At 38.2% G+C, this 14404-nt stretch overlaps 1 protein-coding gene across 1 annotated transcript; it reads left to right on the top strand.

Annotated features, from left to right (window-relative positions):
• Positions 1-259: 259 nt before the first annotated feature.
• LOC140175623 (uncharacterized) lies at positions 260-1465 on the top strand. Its single transcript, XM_072204149.1, has 2 exons — positions 260-588; positions 985-1465. The coding sequence occupies exons 1-2, from the start codon at positions 260-262 to the stop codon at positions 1463-1465; spliced, it is 810 nt and encodes a 269-aa protein (XP_072060250.1).
• The last annotated feature ends 12939 nt before the right edge of the window (positions 1466-14404 follow it).

The raw sequence follows: 14404 nt of genomic DNA, 5'->3' as shown, positions 1-14404 counted from the left end.
TGATAAGTTTAGATCATATCTTATTTGTTCTAAAGTCATTGTTTTTACTGACCATGCAGCTCTTAAGTATTTGCTAACCAAGCAAGAATCCAAGCCTAGATTGATAAGATGGATCTTGCTGCTTCAAGAGTTCAACATTGAGATTAAGGATAGAAGTGGGGCAGAAAACAAAGTGGCTGACCACTTATCAAGGATCCCAAGTGAGGAAGATGGAGCACACAACCTTGCAGTGAATGAGAGCTTTCCGGATGAATAATTGATGATGATCCAAGCAACCCCATGGTTCGTAGACATAGCCAATTTCAAGGCCATTAGAGAACTACCCTCCAATATCAACAAGCACATGAGAAGAAAGCCCATCAATAATGCCAAGCAGTACATTTGGGATGATCCTTACTTATTCAAGAAAGGTGCTGATGGTATTCTAAGAAGATGTATCTTCCATGTGGAAGGACAAGAGGTCCTTTGGCATTACCATGGATCTAGTTATGGAGGAAATTTTAGTAGAGAAAGGACTGCAACCAAAATGTTACAATGTGAATTCTTTTGGCCTACAATATTCAAGGATGTTAAAGAGTTGGTGACAAGGTACAATGAGTGTCAAAGAGTTGGGAACCTACCCAAAAAGAATGAAATGCCATAATGATTCATCATGGAATTGGAGTTGTTTGATATTTAGGGGATTGACTTCATAGGACCATTACCACCCTTATACTCAAACAATTACATACTAGTGGCTGTGGATTATGTATCAAAATGGGTAGAGGCTATAACTACTTCAACAAATGATAAAAAAGTGGTGATCAATTTCTTGAGGAAGAATATATTTATCCGGTTTGGGGTTTCTAGAGCTCTTATAAATGATGGGGGAACTCACTTTTGCAACAAGAAACTTGAGACACTTCTCCTAAAATATGGTGTCAAGTACAAAGTAGCAACCCTTTACCATCTATAAACCAATGGTCAAGCTAAAAATTCAAACAGAGAGCTCAAGAGAATCCATAAAAGAACTGTTGGAAACTCAAGAAAAGATTGGTCCAAGAAGCTAGATGATGCATTTCGGGCCTATAGAACAGCTTTCAAGACACCTATTGGCTTGTCTCCATACCAATTGGTGTTTAGAAAGACTTGTCATCTACCAGTGGAGCTTGAACATAGAGTATTCTGGGCTCTAAAGATGTTAAACTTTGATAATCAAGCTGCTGGGGAAAGAAGACTACTACAACTCAATGAGCTAAAAGAATTCAAGTCTCAAGCTTATGAGAATGCCAAGATTTACAAGGGGAAAACAAAGAAATGGCATGATCAAAAGCTGGCAAGAAGAGAGTTTGTAGAAGGTCAAAAAGTGTTGCTGTACAATTCAAGGCTCAAGTTCTTCCCAGAGAAGCTAAAGTCAAGATGGTCTGGACCCTTCACAATCCTTAAGGTCTCTCCCTATGGTCATCTAGAGCTTATGGAGGACTAATGATTAGATTTTTGACGGTTTAGAATTTCACTAATGAAATCTCATTGCAAGTATAGTTTCTAAACCAACAATAATCCTTTCATACAAAACATTATTTGTCACAAGTAACAAACCCCTAATTTTATAAACAGAAGTATTCAAACCTCGGGTCGTTTTCCCTAGGAATTACAATAAAGTGTCTTGTTATTGGTTTGAGTTGTTTTGGGGTTTTGGATAAGAGACATGAAAGTAAATGGCAATGAAAATAAACTAACAACTATAAAAGGCTCTTGGCAAGGTATGAAAATTAGAAGTTCTATCCTAGTTATCCTTCTCAATTGTGATGAGAATTGTTCATTGCTACCACTTAGTTAACCCTTACTAAATAAAGGAAAGTCAAGTGGATGAATTGACTTGAGCCACAAGTTCTAGCCAACTCCCAAGGAAAGACTAGCTTTAGTGCACTCCAAACCAATTAGCAATCTCTCCAATTACCAATCAACAAAGGAATTAGATGACTCAAGTGTCACTAATTACTCTACCTAGGCCAAGAGGAACAAAATCTACACTAAAACTAAAAGAGACATTTCAACAAACACATAAAGTGCAATAAAAGTAAACAACATAAATTGCAAGAATTAAAGAGAGATCTAACTACAAAGACAAGAGATCAACAATAGAAAAGCAAAGAAGAACAATTATTATGAATTACCTCTTATTGAATTGAAGAAAATTGAAGGAACAATACTAGATCTACAACAAAGTATAAGAGCAACATAAAGGAAATTACAATGAAAGAATAGAAGAAGAATGAATCTAACAACAAGGAATTGAAATGTAGAAGTGGAAGAAAGCAAAGATTAAAACCTAGATCTAAGAACTAATCCTAATCCTAATCCTAATTCTAGAGAGAAGTGAGAGCTTCTCTCTCTAGAAACTACTTCTAAAACTAGACTATGACTAATGGTAACTAACATGTAAAGTATGAGAGTATATCTTCATTCCCCCTTCAATCCTTGGCTTAAATAGCATCAGAAATGAGTTGGATTGGGCCCACAAGGCTTTAGAATTCGCTGGCCACGTTTTGCTTTAAGTGAACCAAGTGGCAGCAACGGCGCGTGCGCGTACTATGCGCGTGCGCGCCACCATACGTGTAGCAACTATAGCAAATCTTATATCGTTTCAAAGCCCCGGATGTTAGCTTTCTAACCCAACTAGAACCGCATCATTTGGACCTCTGTAGCTCAAGTTATGGTCGTTTAAGTGCGAAGAGGTCGGCTTGACAGCTTTCCGGTTCTTTCATTTCTTCATGAGTTCTCCAACTTTTCATGCTTCTTTCTTCATTCCCTTGATCCAATCTTTGCCTCCTAAACCTTAAATCACTTAACAAACATATCAAGGCATCTAATGGAACCAAGGTGAATTAAATTTATTTATTTTAAGACCTAAAAAGCATGTTTTCATTCTTAAGCACAATTAAAGGAGAATATACAAAACCATGCTATTTCAATGGATAAATGTGGGTAAAAGGTCATAAAATCTCTTAAAATCAATACAAGATAAACCGTTAAAACGGGGTTTATCAACCTCCCCACACTTAAACCAAGCATGTCCTCATGCTTAAACCAAGAATGAAGTAAGGGTATGGCATTTATTCAATGGAAACTAACTAAATGCAATCTACCTATATGCAATTATTTAAATGAATGCAATTGCTTGGTCAAAATAAATCAATTCCCAAGAAGCATATATGCACAAGGGCTAAGGACTAGCAAGTCTAATCCAAAATTGAATTGAGTTATTAAATATTTTTACAAACTTGCATGAGAAGAGATGATCATAGGTGGAAACATGTAATTGAGCATCAAACCCTCACCGGATGTATTTGCACTCTATTCGCTCAAGTATTTAGGGTTGATTCTCTCAATTCTCTCCTAATCATACTTTCTAAGATTTGTTTTTCTTCTAACAATCAACAAATATTTCATGCATGCATACAAGTATCATGAGGTCTTTTCTTTGGTTGTAATGGGGCTAGGGTCAAGGTATGATGCATATATGGTCAAGTGAGCTTGAAGTTTGAATCTTTGATAAGCTTAGACTTCCCACCTAACCTATGACATCCTATACAATTAAATTCTAACCTAACTACCCATTTTTCACTTTTTCACATACTCATGCATCCCTTTTCATTTCACAACACTCATGCATTGATTTTATTGAGCTACACTTTGCTTTGGGGTATTTTGTCCCCTTTTTATTTCTTTCTTTTTCTTATTTTTCTATTTTTTTCTTTTCCATATTATTTTTTTCTTTTCTTTTTCTTTTGTTTTTCTCATTTTTTTTCTTTCTATATACAAGAGCATCAATGCATAAGGTTTTACATTTGATCAATACATGAGTATGTACCCAATTCCCAATAATTTCAATAAAAATACAAAACTACCTTTTTATTCACCCAATGTCCCAAGATTCCCACACTTGAATGATACTCACACACACTAGCCTAAGCTAATCAAAGATCCAAATTAAGGACTTGTATTGTTTTTCGCTTTAGGCTTGTAATGTGCTAAAATAAGAACGAAGTGGGTTAATCGTAGGCTCAAATTGGCTAACAAAGGAAGATAAAAGGTATGGCCATTTGGGTAAGTGAGCTAATGAAATGATGGCCTCAATCATATAAATGCATGAATACACAAAATAATGGACATAAAGAATCAAACAAATCAAAGATTACAATCATAGGAAGAGAATAATGCACACAAGAAGGAAGAATAAGTGGTTATAAGATGTAACCACACCATTAGGTTCGAATCTCGCAAGCTTGTGTTCTTAGCTCAAAAACCATGTTCCAAAATACATTCTTTCAAGCAAGTTCAACAAAAATTTTCAAATTGGTAGGGTGCCCTAAAACGGTTTCTTGGGAAAGAAATCATCACCCTAACCAAGTAGTCCTAATAAGAAGAAGGTAGTAAAATATGTACAAATTCTAACTAACATGCAACCTATCATGCAAATGCAATAGCTAATCTAACAAAGAAAATAAAAATTTGGTTACCCATGGAGATCGGTTGATGACCTCCCCACACTTAAATATTGCACCGTCCTCGGTGCATGCAAAGAAGAGCAATGTGGACGGTTTGCTACAATTGATGAGCTCCTTCAAAAGGTTGTGCGGATGACTTGTTTGTTGCCCCATTTAGAAACTTTCCTTGCCATGGTGGGGTGTCTCCCACCTAGCACTTTTGTTTATTGTCCTTAAGTTGGACTTATGGGGAGCTCCTCTCAAGGTGGCTTGTGCTTGTACTCATCTTGGAACTTCCACCAATGCTTGAATCTCCATTATGCCCCAAGATTTCCTATGGGTTGAGCCAAGTGTTGATGGAGTTCTTCACAAGCTTGGGGCTCCCAAAGTTGATCCTCTTCTTGTGATCCGGGATCCCACACTTTATTTTCACACCCGTCTTGAGGTTGATCATCATTATTAGTCCAACCGGGTGGTGAGTAAGATGAATTCTCTATGAAGTTGCCAACAATCCTCCTAGACCCATCTATTTGAGCACTACTCCAACCTTTATATCTCGTGTTTGATGCATCAACCATAATGAGCCTTGATTTGCAACGCCAACCATGAAACATCTTTCGCTTACGCTTCATCCCACAAAGCATCCTAAGTTGACCATCCGTATCAAGCAAACCATATTCAAGTGGGATAATAAAGCTAATAGAAATGAATTTCACCCACTCAAATGAAGGTGTAGATGGCAACCTAGGCAAAGATGATTCCAAGGTTCTTGACAAAGCATATTCCACTCCCATCCTCCTTTTTCTAAGGATCTCCACCTCTTCACAAGATTTCTCTAATTCAATCCTTTGTTCATCAATACTATCTAAGCCTTTTCCCTTAATCAAACTATAATTGGGAGGGTGAAAGAAGTTTACCTCCATAACATTTTCAAATGCACCGGGAGAAGGTTCTTCAAGTTCAAAGGATTCTCCACCACTAGGACTTGATGCTTGCTCTTCATTGCCATGGGAACTCAATTCTTGCTCTATCCCATCCAAGTCTTCATATGGAATATGCCATGGAAGGTGTGCACTTTCCTCCCTAGCATCAATTTCAATCATCTTGGAGGGGTTTTCTTCAACTCTATGTTCCCATGGAAGCTCCGCATCTCCTAAGTCTTCTACCACTTCTTCCTTGTCTTCAACAATTAAAGCTTTCTCCAATTGTTCCAATACAAAGCAACTTCTCTCATTTCCCACCGGGGTTTCCAATCTCTCCTTAATGTTATGTTCTTCATTTGATTCTCCACATGTAGCCATGGGAGTTCCTTGAGTGTTCAAGCATTGGGAGGCTAATTGATTTGTTACCGCATCCAAGGCGGCCATGAAATTTTGCACATCCCTTTTCATCTCTTCTTGCCCTTGAACAAGAACACCAAGGGTTTCATCCATTAGAGATTGGGGTGGATGGAAGGATTGATGAGCGGATATTTTATACGCTTTTTGGGGGTAATTTCATGTAGATTTTAGCATGTTTTAATTGGTTTTTAGTAGAATAATATTAGTTTTTAGGCAAAAATCATATTTCTGGACTTTACTATGAGTTTGTGTGTTTTTCTGTGATTTCAGGTATTTTCTGGCTGAAATTGAGGGAGCTAAGCAAAAATCTGAGTTAGGCTGAAAAAGGACTGCTGATGCTGTTGGATCCTGACCTCCCTGCACTCGAAATGGATTTTCTGGAGCTACAGAAGTCCAATTGGAGCGCTCTCAACGGCGTTGGAAAGTAGACATCCAGGGCTTTCCAGCAATATATAATAGTCCATACTTTGCACGAAGAAAGACGACGTAACATGGCGTTGAACGCCAAGTACATGCTGCTGTCTGGAGTTAAACGCCAGAAACACGTCATGATCCGGAGTTGAACGCCCAAAACACGTTATAACTTGGAGTTCAACTCCAAGAAAGGCCTTAATTCGTGGATATCTCTAGTCCCAGCCCCAGCACACACCAAGTGGGCCCCAGAAGTGGATTTCTGCACCAATTATCTTAGTTTACTCATATTTTGCAAACCTAGGTTACTAGTTTACTATTTAAACAACTTTTAGAGACTTATCTTGTACCGGATGACATTTTCAGATCTGAATTACATACTTTTTGACGGCATGAGTCTCTAAACTCCATCGTTGGGGGTGAGGAGCTCTGCAGCGTCTCGATGACTTAATACAATTCCTTTGTTTTCCATTCAAACACGCTTGTTCTTATCTAAGATGTTCATTCGCGCTTAATTATGGAGAAGGTGATGATCCGTGACACTCATCACCTTCCTCAATCCATGAACGTGTGCCTGACAACCACCTCCGTTCTACATCAGATTGAATGAGTATCTCGTAGATTCCTTAATCAGAATCTTCGTGGTATAAGCCGGATTGATGGCGGCATTCATGAGGATCCGGAAAGTCTAAACCTTGTCTGTGGTATTCCGAGTAGGATTCTGGGATTGAATGGCTGTGACGAGCTTCAAACTCCTGAAGGCTGGGCGTTAGTGACAGACGCAAAAGAATCAATGGATTCTATTCCAACCTGATTGAGAACCGACAGATGATTAGCCGTGCTGTGACAGAGCATAGGAACGTTTTCACTGAGAGGATGGGAAGTAGCCATTGACAACGGTGACACCCTACATAGAGCTTGCCATGGAAGGGACTTTGCGTGTGGAGAAGGATTTCAAGGAAGAGTTGAAGTCAGAGGACAAAGCATCTCCAAAACTCCAACATATTTCTCATTACTGCACAACAAGTAATGCTATTATTCTCTTTTATTTTTCCAATCTAATAATTCCAACTGATAATTTTAATTAATATCCTGACTAAGAAAAATAAAATAAACATAGATTGCTTCAAACCAATAATCTCTGTGGGATCGACCCTTACTCACGTAAGGTATTACTTGGACGACCCAGTGCACTTGCTGGTTAGTTGTGCGAATCACAAATTCGTGCACCAAGTTTTTGGCGCCGTTGCCGGGGATTGTTGAGTTTGAACAATTGAAGGCTTATTTTATTTCTTAGATTAGGAATAATTTATTTTTTGCTGTTATAGAGTCGTCAAATCCTGATAGGATAGTTTCTTTTCAAAAATTTCTTTTCAAAAATATTATTTTTCTTTATTGATTGTTAATTTTTCGTAAGTCTAGTGTCTTTGTTCTTCCTTGATCTTCAAGTTGTTCTTGTTTATTTTCCTTGTTTGATCTTTAATTTTCCTTGTTCTGTGTCTTTTCTTGTTTTTCTTGTGCTTTTTCAAAACATTAGTTTTCAAAAATTTATTTTATCCATAAAAATAATACATCTTTAAAAATCAACACTGAAGTTGCTGCCCAATTGCCTGGAGCTTTAGTAGTTATTCTTGATAATTGGGTATACCCTTTGGAACCTTTTTCAAAAATAATTTTTCTTGGATTGAATCTTGTGCCAAACTCTAAGTTTGGTGTTTTCTTGTTAATTTCTCTTTAATTTTCGAAAATTTATCTTGTCTTTTAAAAAAAAAATTTTAAGTTTGGTGTTCTTTCTCTTGTTCTTGGTGTTCTTGTGAATCTTCAAAGTGTTCTTGAATTTTTCTTGTGTCTTGATCTTAAAATTTTTAAGTTTGGTGTTCCTTGGTGTTTTCCCTCCAAAATTTTCGAAAATAAGGAGCATTAGATCTAAAAATTTTAAATCTTGTGTCTTTTATGTGTTTTTCTCTTTCATCATAAAATTCAAAATTCAAAAAAAAATATATATCTTTTCTAACCAATTTTAAAACTACATTTTCGAAATTTTTAATATAAAATTCAGATTTCAATTTCAAAATTTTTTGAAAAAAAATTTTCATAAAATATTTTCAAATTTTTTTTTATATATTCCGTTTTTATTTATTCCACTTCTATAAAATAAAAAAAATCAACATATAAATTATCTCTTGTATTCCATCATGGAAGCAAGTAGGAATGAACAGTCCAGGAGGACTCTGGGGTCATATGCTAACCCCACTACTGCTTCATATGGGAGTAGTATCTATATACCCTCCATTGGAGTTAGTAGATTTAAGTTGAATCCTCAGCTCATTATCATGGTACAGCAAAGCTGCCAGTATTCCGGTCTTCCACAGGAAGAACCTACAGAATTTTTGGCACAATTTTTGCAAATTGCTGACACAGTACATGATAAGGAAGTAGATCAGGATGTCTACAGATTATTACTGTTTCCATTTGCTGTAAAAGATCAAGCTAAGAGGTGGTTAAATAACCAGCCTAAGAACAGCATAAAAACATGGAAACAACTGTCAGAAAAATTCCTGAATCACTATTTCCCTCCAAAACGGATGACACAGCTAAGGCTAAGCATCCAAGGCTTCAAACAAGGAGATAATGAATCCCTTTATGATGCCTGGGAGAGATACAGAGAGATGCTAAGAAAATGCCCCTCTGAAATGTTTTCAGAGTGGGTGCAATTAGACATCTTCTACTATGGGCTTACAGAAAAAGCTCAGATTTCTCTAGACCACTCAGCTGGTGGATCTATACATATGAGAAAAACAATTGAAGAAGCTTAAGAGCTTATTGATACAGTTGCCAGAAATCAGCATCTGTACCTAAGCAGTGAATCTTCCATGAAAGAAGAAGCTAAAACAGTAACTGCTAAACTCAGTCCTGTAGATCAGGCTACTGAATTCAATCAGCAATTAGACTTTCTAGCTCAGCAGCTAGCCGAATTCAAGGAAATGCTACAGGAAACAAGAATGGCTAACAGGAATATAGAAGTACAGTTAAAGCAAACAGAAAAGCAATTGTCAAAACAAATAGCAGAAGAATGCCAAGCAGTTCAATTAAGAAGTGGGAAAACATTAAATACCTCACATCAAAGTAGCAGGAAGCCAAGAAATGAACAAATGGCTACTCAAAATCCCTCTGAGGACAATCAGAGCCCAGAGAGGAATAAGGCTGGCGCTGAACGCCCAGACCATGCTCATTCCTGGCGTTCAACGCCAGAAACAAGCATGAATTCGGCGTTGAACGCCCAAAGGGAGCATAGTTCTGGCGTTCAGACGCCAGTAACAAATGAGGAGTTGGCGTTTAACGCCACTCCAGCTTCCACCCCTGGCATTCAAACGCCAGTGGGAAATCAGTCACATACAAGTGCTGATAACAACCCTTCTAAAAAGGCTTCCCAACCCACTTCTGTAGGTAATAAACCTGCAGCAACTAAGGTTGAGGAATATAAAGCCAAAATGCCTTATCCTCAAAAACTCCGCCAAGCAGAACAGGATAAGCAATTTGCTCGCTTTGCAGACTATCTCAAAACTCTTGAAATAAAGATTCCGTTTGCAGAAGCACTTGAGCAAATACCTTCCTATGCTAAGTTCATGAAAGAGATCTTAAGTCATAAGAAGGATTGGAGGGAGACTGAAAAAGTTTACCTCACTGAAGAATGCAATGCAGTCATTCTGAAAAGCTTACCTGAGAAGCTTAAAGATCCTGGGAGCTTTATGATACCATGCACATTAGAGGGTACTTGTACCAAGCAAGCTTTATGTGATCTTGGGGCAAGTATCAACCTAATACCTGCATCTACCATCAGAAAACTGGGTTTAACTGAAGAAATCAAACCAACCAGGATATGTCTTCAACTTGCTGATGGCTCCATTAAATACCCATCAGGAGTGATTGAAGACATGATTGTCAAGGTTGGGCCATTTGCCTTTCCTACTGACTTTGTGGTGCTGGAAATGGAGGAGCACAAGAGTGCAACTCTCATTCTAGGAAGACCTTTCCTAGCAACTGGCCGAACCCTCATTGACGTCCAAAAAGGGGAAGTAACCTTGAGAGTCAATGAGGAGGAGTTCAAGTTGAATGTTGCCAAAGCCATGCAATATCCAGACACCCCAGATGACTGCATGAGTATTGATATCATTGACTCTCTGGTAAGAGAGGTCAATATGGCTGAGAGTCTCGAATCAGAGCTAGAAGACATCTTTAAAGATGTTCAGCCTGATTTGGAGGAATCAGAGAGAATAATAGAACCTCTGAAAATCCCTCAGGAAGAGGAGAAACCTCCCAAACCTGAGCTCAAACCATTACCACCATCCCTGAAATATGCATTTCTAGGAGAAGGTGATACCTTTCCTGTAATCATAAGCTCTACCTTAGAGCCACAGGAAGAGGAAGCACTAATTCAAGTGCTAAGGACACACAAGACAGCTCTTGGGTGGTCCGTCAGTGATCTTAAGGGCATTAGCCCAGCCAGATGCATGCACAAGATCCTATTGGAGGGTGACGCCAAGCCAGTGGTCCAACCACAAACGCGGCTGAATCCAGCCATGAAGGAAGTTGTGCAGAAGGAGGTCACTAAATTACTAGAGGCTGGGATTATTTATCCTATTTCTGACAGCCCCTGGGTAAGCCCTGTCCAAGTCGTCCCTAAGAAGGGAGGTATGACAGTGGTTCATAATGAAAAAAATGAACAGGTTCCTACAAGAACAGTTACAGGGTGGCGTATGTGTATTGATTATAGAAGGCTCAATACAGCCACCAGAAAGGATCATTTTCCTTTACCATTCATAGACCAGATGCTAGAAAGACTAGCAGGTCATGAATACTACTGCTTCCTGGATGGATATTCAGGTTATAATCAAATTGCAGTAGATCCCCAGGATCAAGAGAAAACGGCATTCACATGTCCATCTGGAGTATTTGCATACAGAAGGATGCCATTTGGCTTGTGCAATGCACCTGCAACCTTTCAAAGGTGCATGCTCTCTATCTTCTCTGATATGGTAGAGAAGTTTCTGGAAGTCTTCATGGATGACTTTTCAGTATTTGGAGACTCATTCAGCTCCTGCCTTAACCATTTAGCACTTGTTCTGAAAAGATGCCAAGAGACCAACCTAGTTTTAAACTGGGAAAAATGTCACTTTATGGTGACTGAAGAGATTGTCCTTGGGCGTAAAATTTCAAACAAGGGAATAGAGGTGGATCAAGCTAAAGTTGAAGTAATTGAAAAATTACCACCACCTACCAATGTTAAGGCAATCAGAAGCTTTCTGGGGCATGCAGGATTCTATAGGAGGTTTATAAAGGATTTTTCAAAAATTGCAAAACCTCTGAGCAATCTTCTAGCTGCTAACACGCCATTTGTGTTTGACACAAAGTGTCTGCAGGCGTTTGAGACCCTGAAAGCTAAGCTGGTCACAGCACCAGTTATTTCTGCACCAGACTGGACATTACCCTTTGAACTAATGTGTGATACCAGTGACCATACCATTGGTGCAGTATTAGGACAGAGGCATAACAAGCTTCTGCATGTCATTTATTATGCTAGCAGTGTTTTAAATAATGCCCAGAAAAATTACACAATCACAGAAAAGAGAATTACTTGCAGTGGTTTATGCCATTGACAAGTTTAGATCCTACTTAGTAGGATCAAAAGTGATTGTGTACACTGACCATGCTGCTCTTAAATATCTACTCACAAAGCAGGACTCAAAGCCCAGGCTCATAAGATGGGTGTTGCTTCTGCAAGAGTTTGATATAGAAATAAGAGACAGAAAAGGAACAGAGAATCAAGTAGCTGATCACCTGTCCCGGATAGAACCAGTAGCAGGAGCATCCCTCCCTCCTACTGAGATCTCTGAAACCTTTCCGGATGAGCAATTGTTTGCTGTTCAGGAAGCTCTGTGGTTTGCAGACATTGCAAACTATAAGACACAAGGCTCTCCTTTTGTAACAATGGAGAGGAAGCATGAAAAGCTTCTCTCAATGCAGAGTCAACCAAAACCCCCACATTCAAACTCTAAATTTGATGTTGGGAGGTCCCTACCTTGCTCTGATTATTTGTGAGACTCCATGAGAGCTCACTGTCCAGCTAAGGACAATAAAGAAGCGCTTGCTGGGAGGCAACCCAGCCAATCACAAATTTAATTTTATTTGTTTTTGTTGATTTTTACAGGTATATGTCAAAGTATCTTCAAGGTAAAAAAGCAATTGATTGAATTCACAGAGTTATAGGGGAATTTGGAAGCTCATTGGCGTGAAAAAGCCAGTAAGAAATGTTTTGGGCGTTGAATGCCCAAAAGAAGCACCCACTGGGCGTTCAACGCCAGTAAGGGTAGCCATCTGGGCGTTAAACGCCAGAAGGAAGCACCTTCTGGGCGTTTAACGCCAGATTGTTAGCATCCTGGGCGTTCAAAAAAATGCCCAGTGACAAACGACTTCCTGGCGTTCAACGCCAGAAAGATGCATCAGCTGGGCGTTGAACGCCCAGGAGAAGCAACATTTGGGCGTTAAACGCCCAAAACATGCATCGTTTGGGAGTTTAACGCCAGGATGGTGGGGAGGAGGTAAAATTCACTTTTCTTTACAATTTTTCTAAATTTTTATGTTTCAATTCACGATTTCTTGCATACACATGTTTCAAAATGTCATCCTTCAAAATCAAATTAGTTTTCTAAGAACCCTAATTTCTAAAATCCCTTTTTCAAAAATATCAAATATATCTTAATCCATGTAGCCAAATTGTTTTCCAACTCTTTTAAGTTTGTTTTCAAAACTCAATTATCTTTTTAAAATCTTTTTCAAATCTTTTTCAACTCATCATATCTTTTGATTTCGAAATTACCTTTCCCTCTATTCCTCTTCTATCCTTTATTTTGCTTGAGGACAAGCAAACCTCTAAGTTTGGTGTGATTTGCCATGATCACTGAGCTAAAACTCATCAAGATCATGGCACCTAAGGGAACAGGAAGAGCAAGGATGTGAACTTAAGGGAGCTGAAGCGTCAGAAATTAATTCTTGAAGGCACCCCACAGACTAGAGGAACATCCACTTCCCAAAATACAGGTTGTTAAGTTCTAATTCTAGCTTTAACTCTGTGATAGTATTATTATAGGATTCTACCTTAGAAGTTATATAGGAGTAGTAGTAATTAGCATATCTATTTTGATTTTATTTTCAAAAAAAGTTATAACTTATTTCTCTCATCATCATCAAACATGAATAAAATAGTAGATTTTTTTTAATAAAGAGGCAATTTAATCTTTTCGAGTTCTTAACAAGGAAAATTCTAATTATTTATATGTGGTGGCAATACTTTTTGTCTTCTGAATGAATGCTTGAACAGTGCATATTTTTGATATTGAATTTTATGAATGTTAAAATTGTTGGCTCCTGAAAGAATGATGAACAAGAGAAATGTTATTGATGATCTGAAAAATTATGAAATTGATTCTTGAAGCAAGAAAAAGCAGTGGAAAAAAATTCTTGCGAAAAGAAAAAAAAAAGAAAGAAAGAAAAAGCAAGAAGAAAAAGCCAATAGCCCTTAAAACCAAAAGGCAAGGGTAAAAAGGATCCAAGGCTTTGAGCATCAATGGATAGGAGGGCCCAAGGAAATAAATCCAGGCCTAAGCGGCTAAATCAAGCTGTCCCTAACCATGTGCTTGTGGCATGCAGGTCCAAGTGAAAAGCTTGAGACTGAGTGGTTAAAGTCGTGATCTAAAGCAAAAGAGTGTGCTTAAGAACTCTGGACACCTCTAACTGGGGACTCTAGCAAAGCTGAGTCACAATCTGAAAAGGTTCACCCAATTATGTGTCTGTGGCATTTATGTATCCGGTGGTAATACTGGAAAACAAAGTGCTTAGGGCCACGGCCAAGACTCATAAAGTAGCTGTGTTCAAGAATCAACATACTAAACTAGGAGAATCAATAATACTATCTGAATTCTGAGTTCCTATGGATGCCAACCATTCTGAATGTCAAAGGATAAAGTGAGATGCCAAAACTGTTCAGAAGCAAAAAGCTACTAGTCCCGCTCATCTAATTAGAATCTGAGCTTCACTTGAAACTCTGAGATATTATTGTTTCTTAATTTCTTTTCATCCTATTTTATTTATCTAGTTGCTTGAGGACAAGCAACAGTTTAAGTTTGG

Source organism: Arachis hypogaea, chromosome 10 (genome assembly GCF_003086295.3).
Source record: "Arachis hypogaea cultivar Tifrunner chromosome 10, arahy.Tifrunner.gnm2.J5K5, whole genome shotgun sequence".
Classification (NCBI taxonomy): Eukaryota; Viridiplantae; Streptophyta; class Magnoliopsida; order Fabales; family Fabaceae; genus Arachis; species Arachis hypogaea.
Note: the sequence above shows the minus strand (reverse complement) of the source record. Positions and strands in the feature narration are given on the sequence as shown.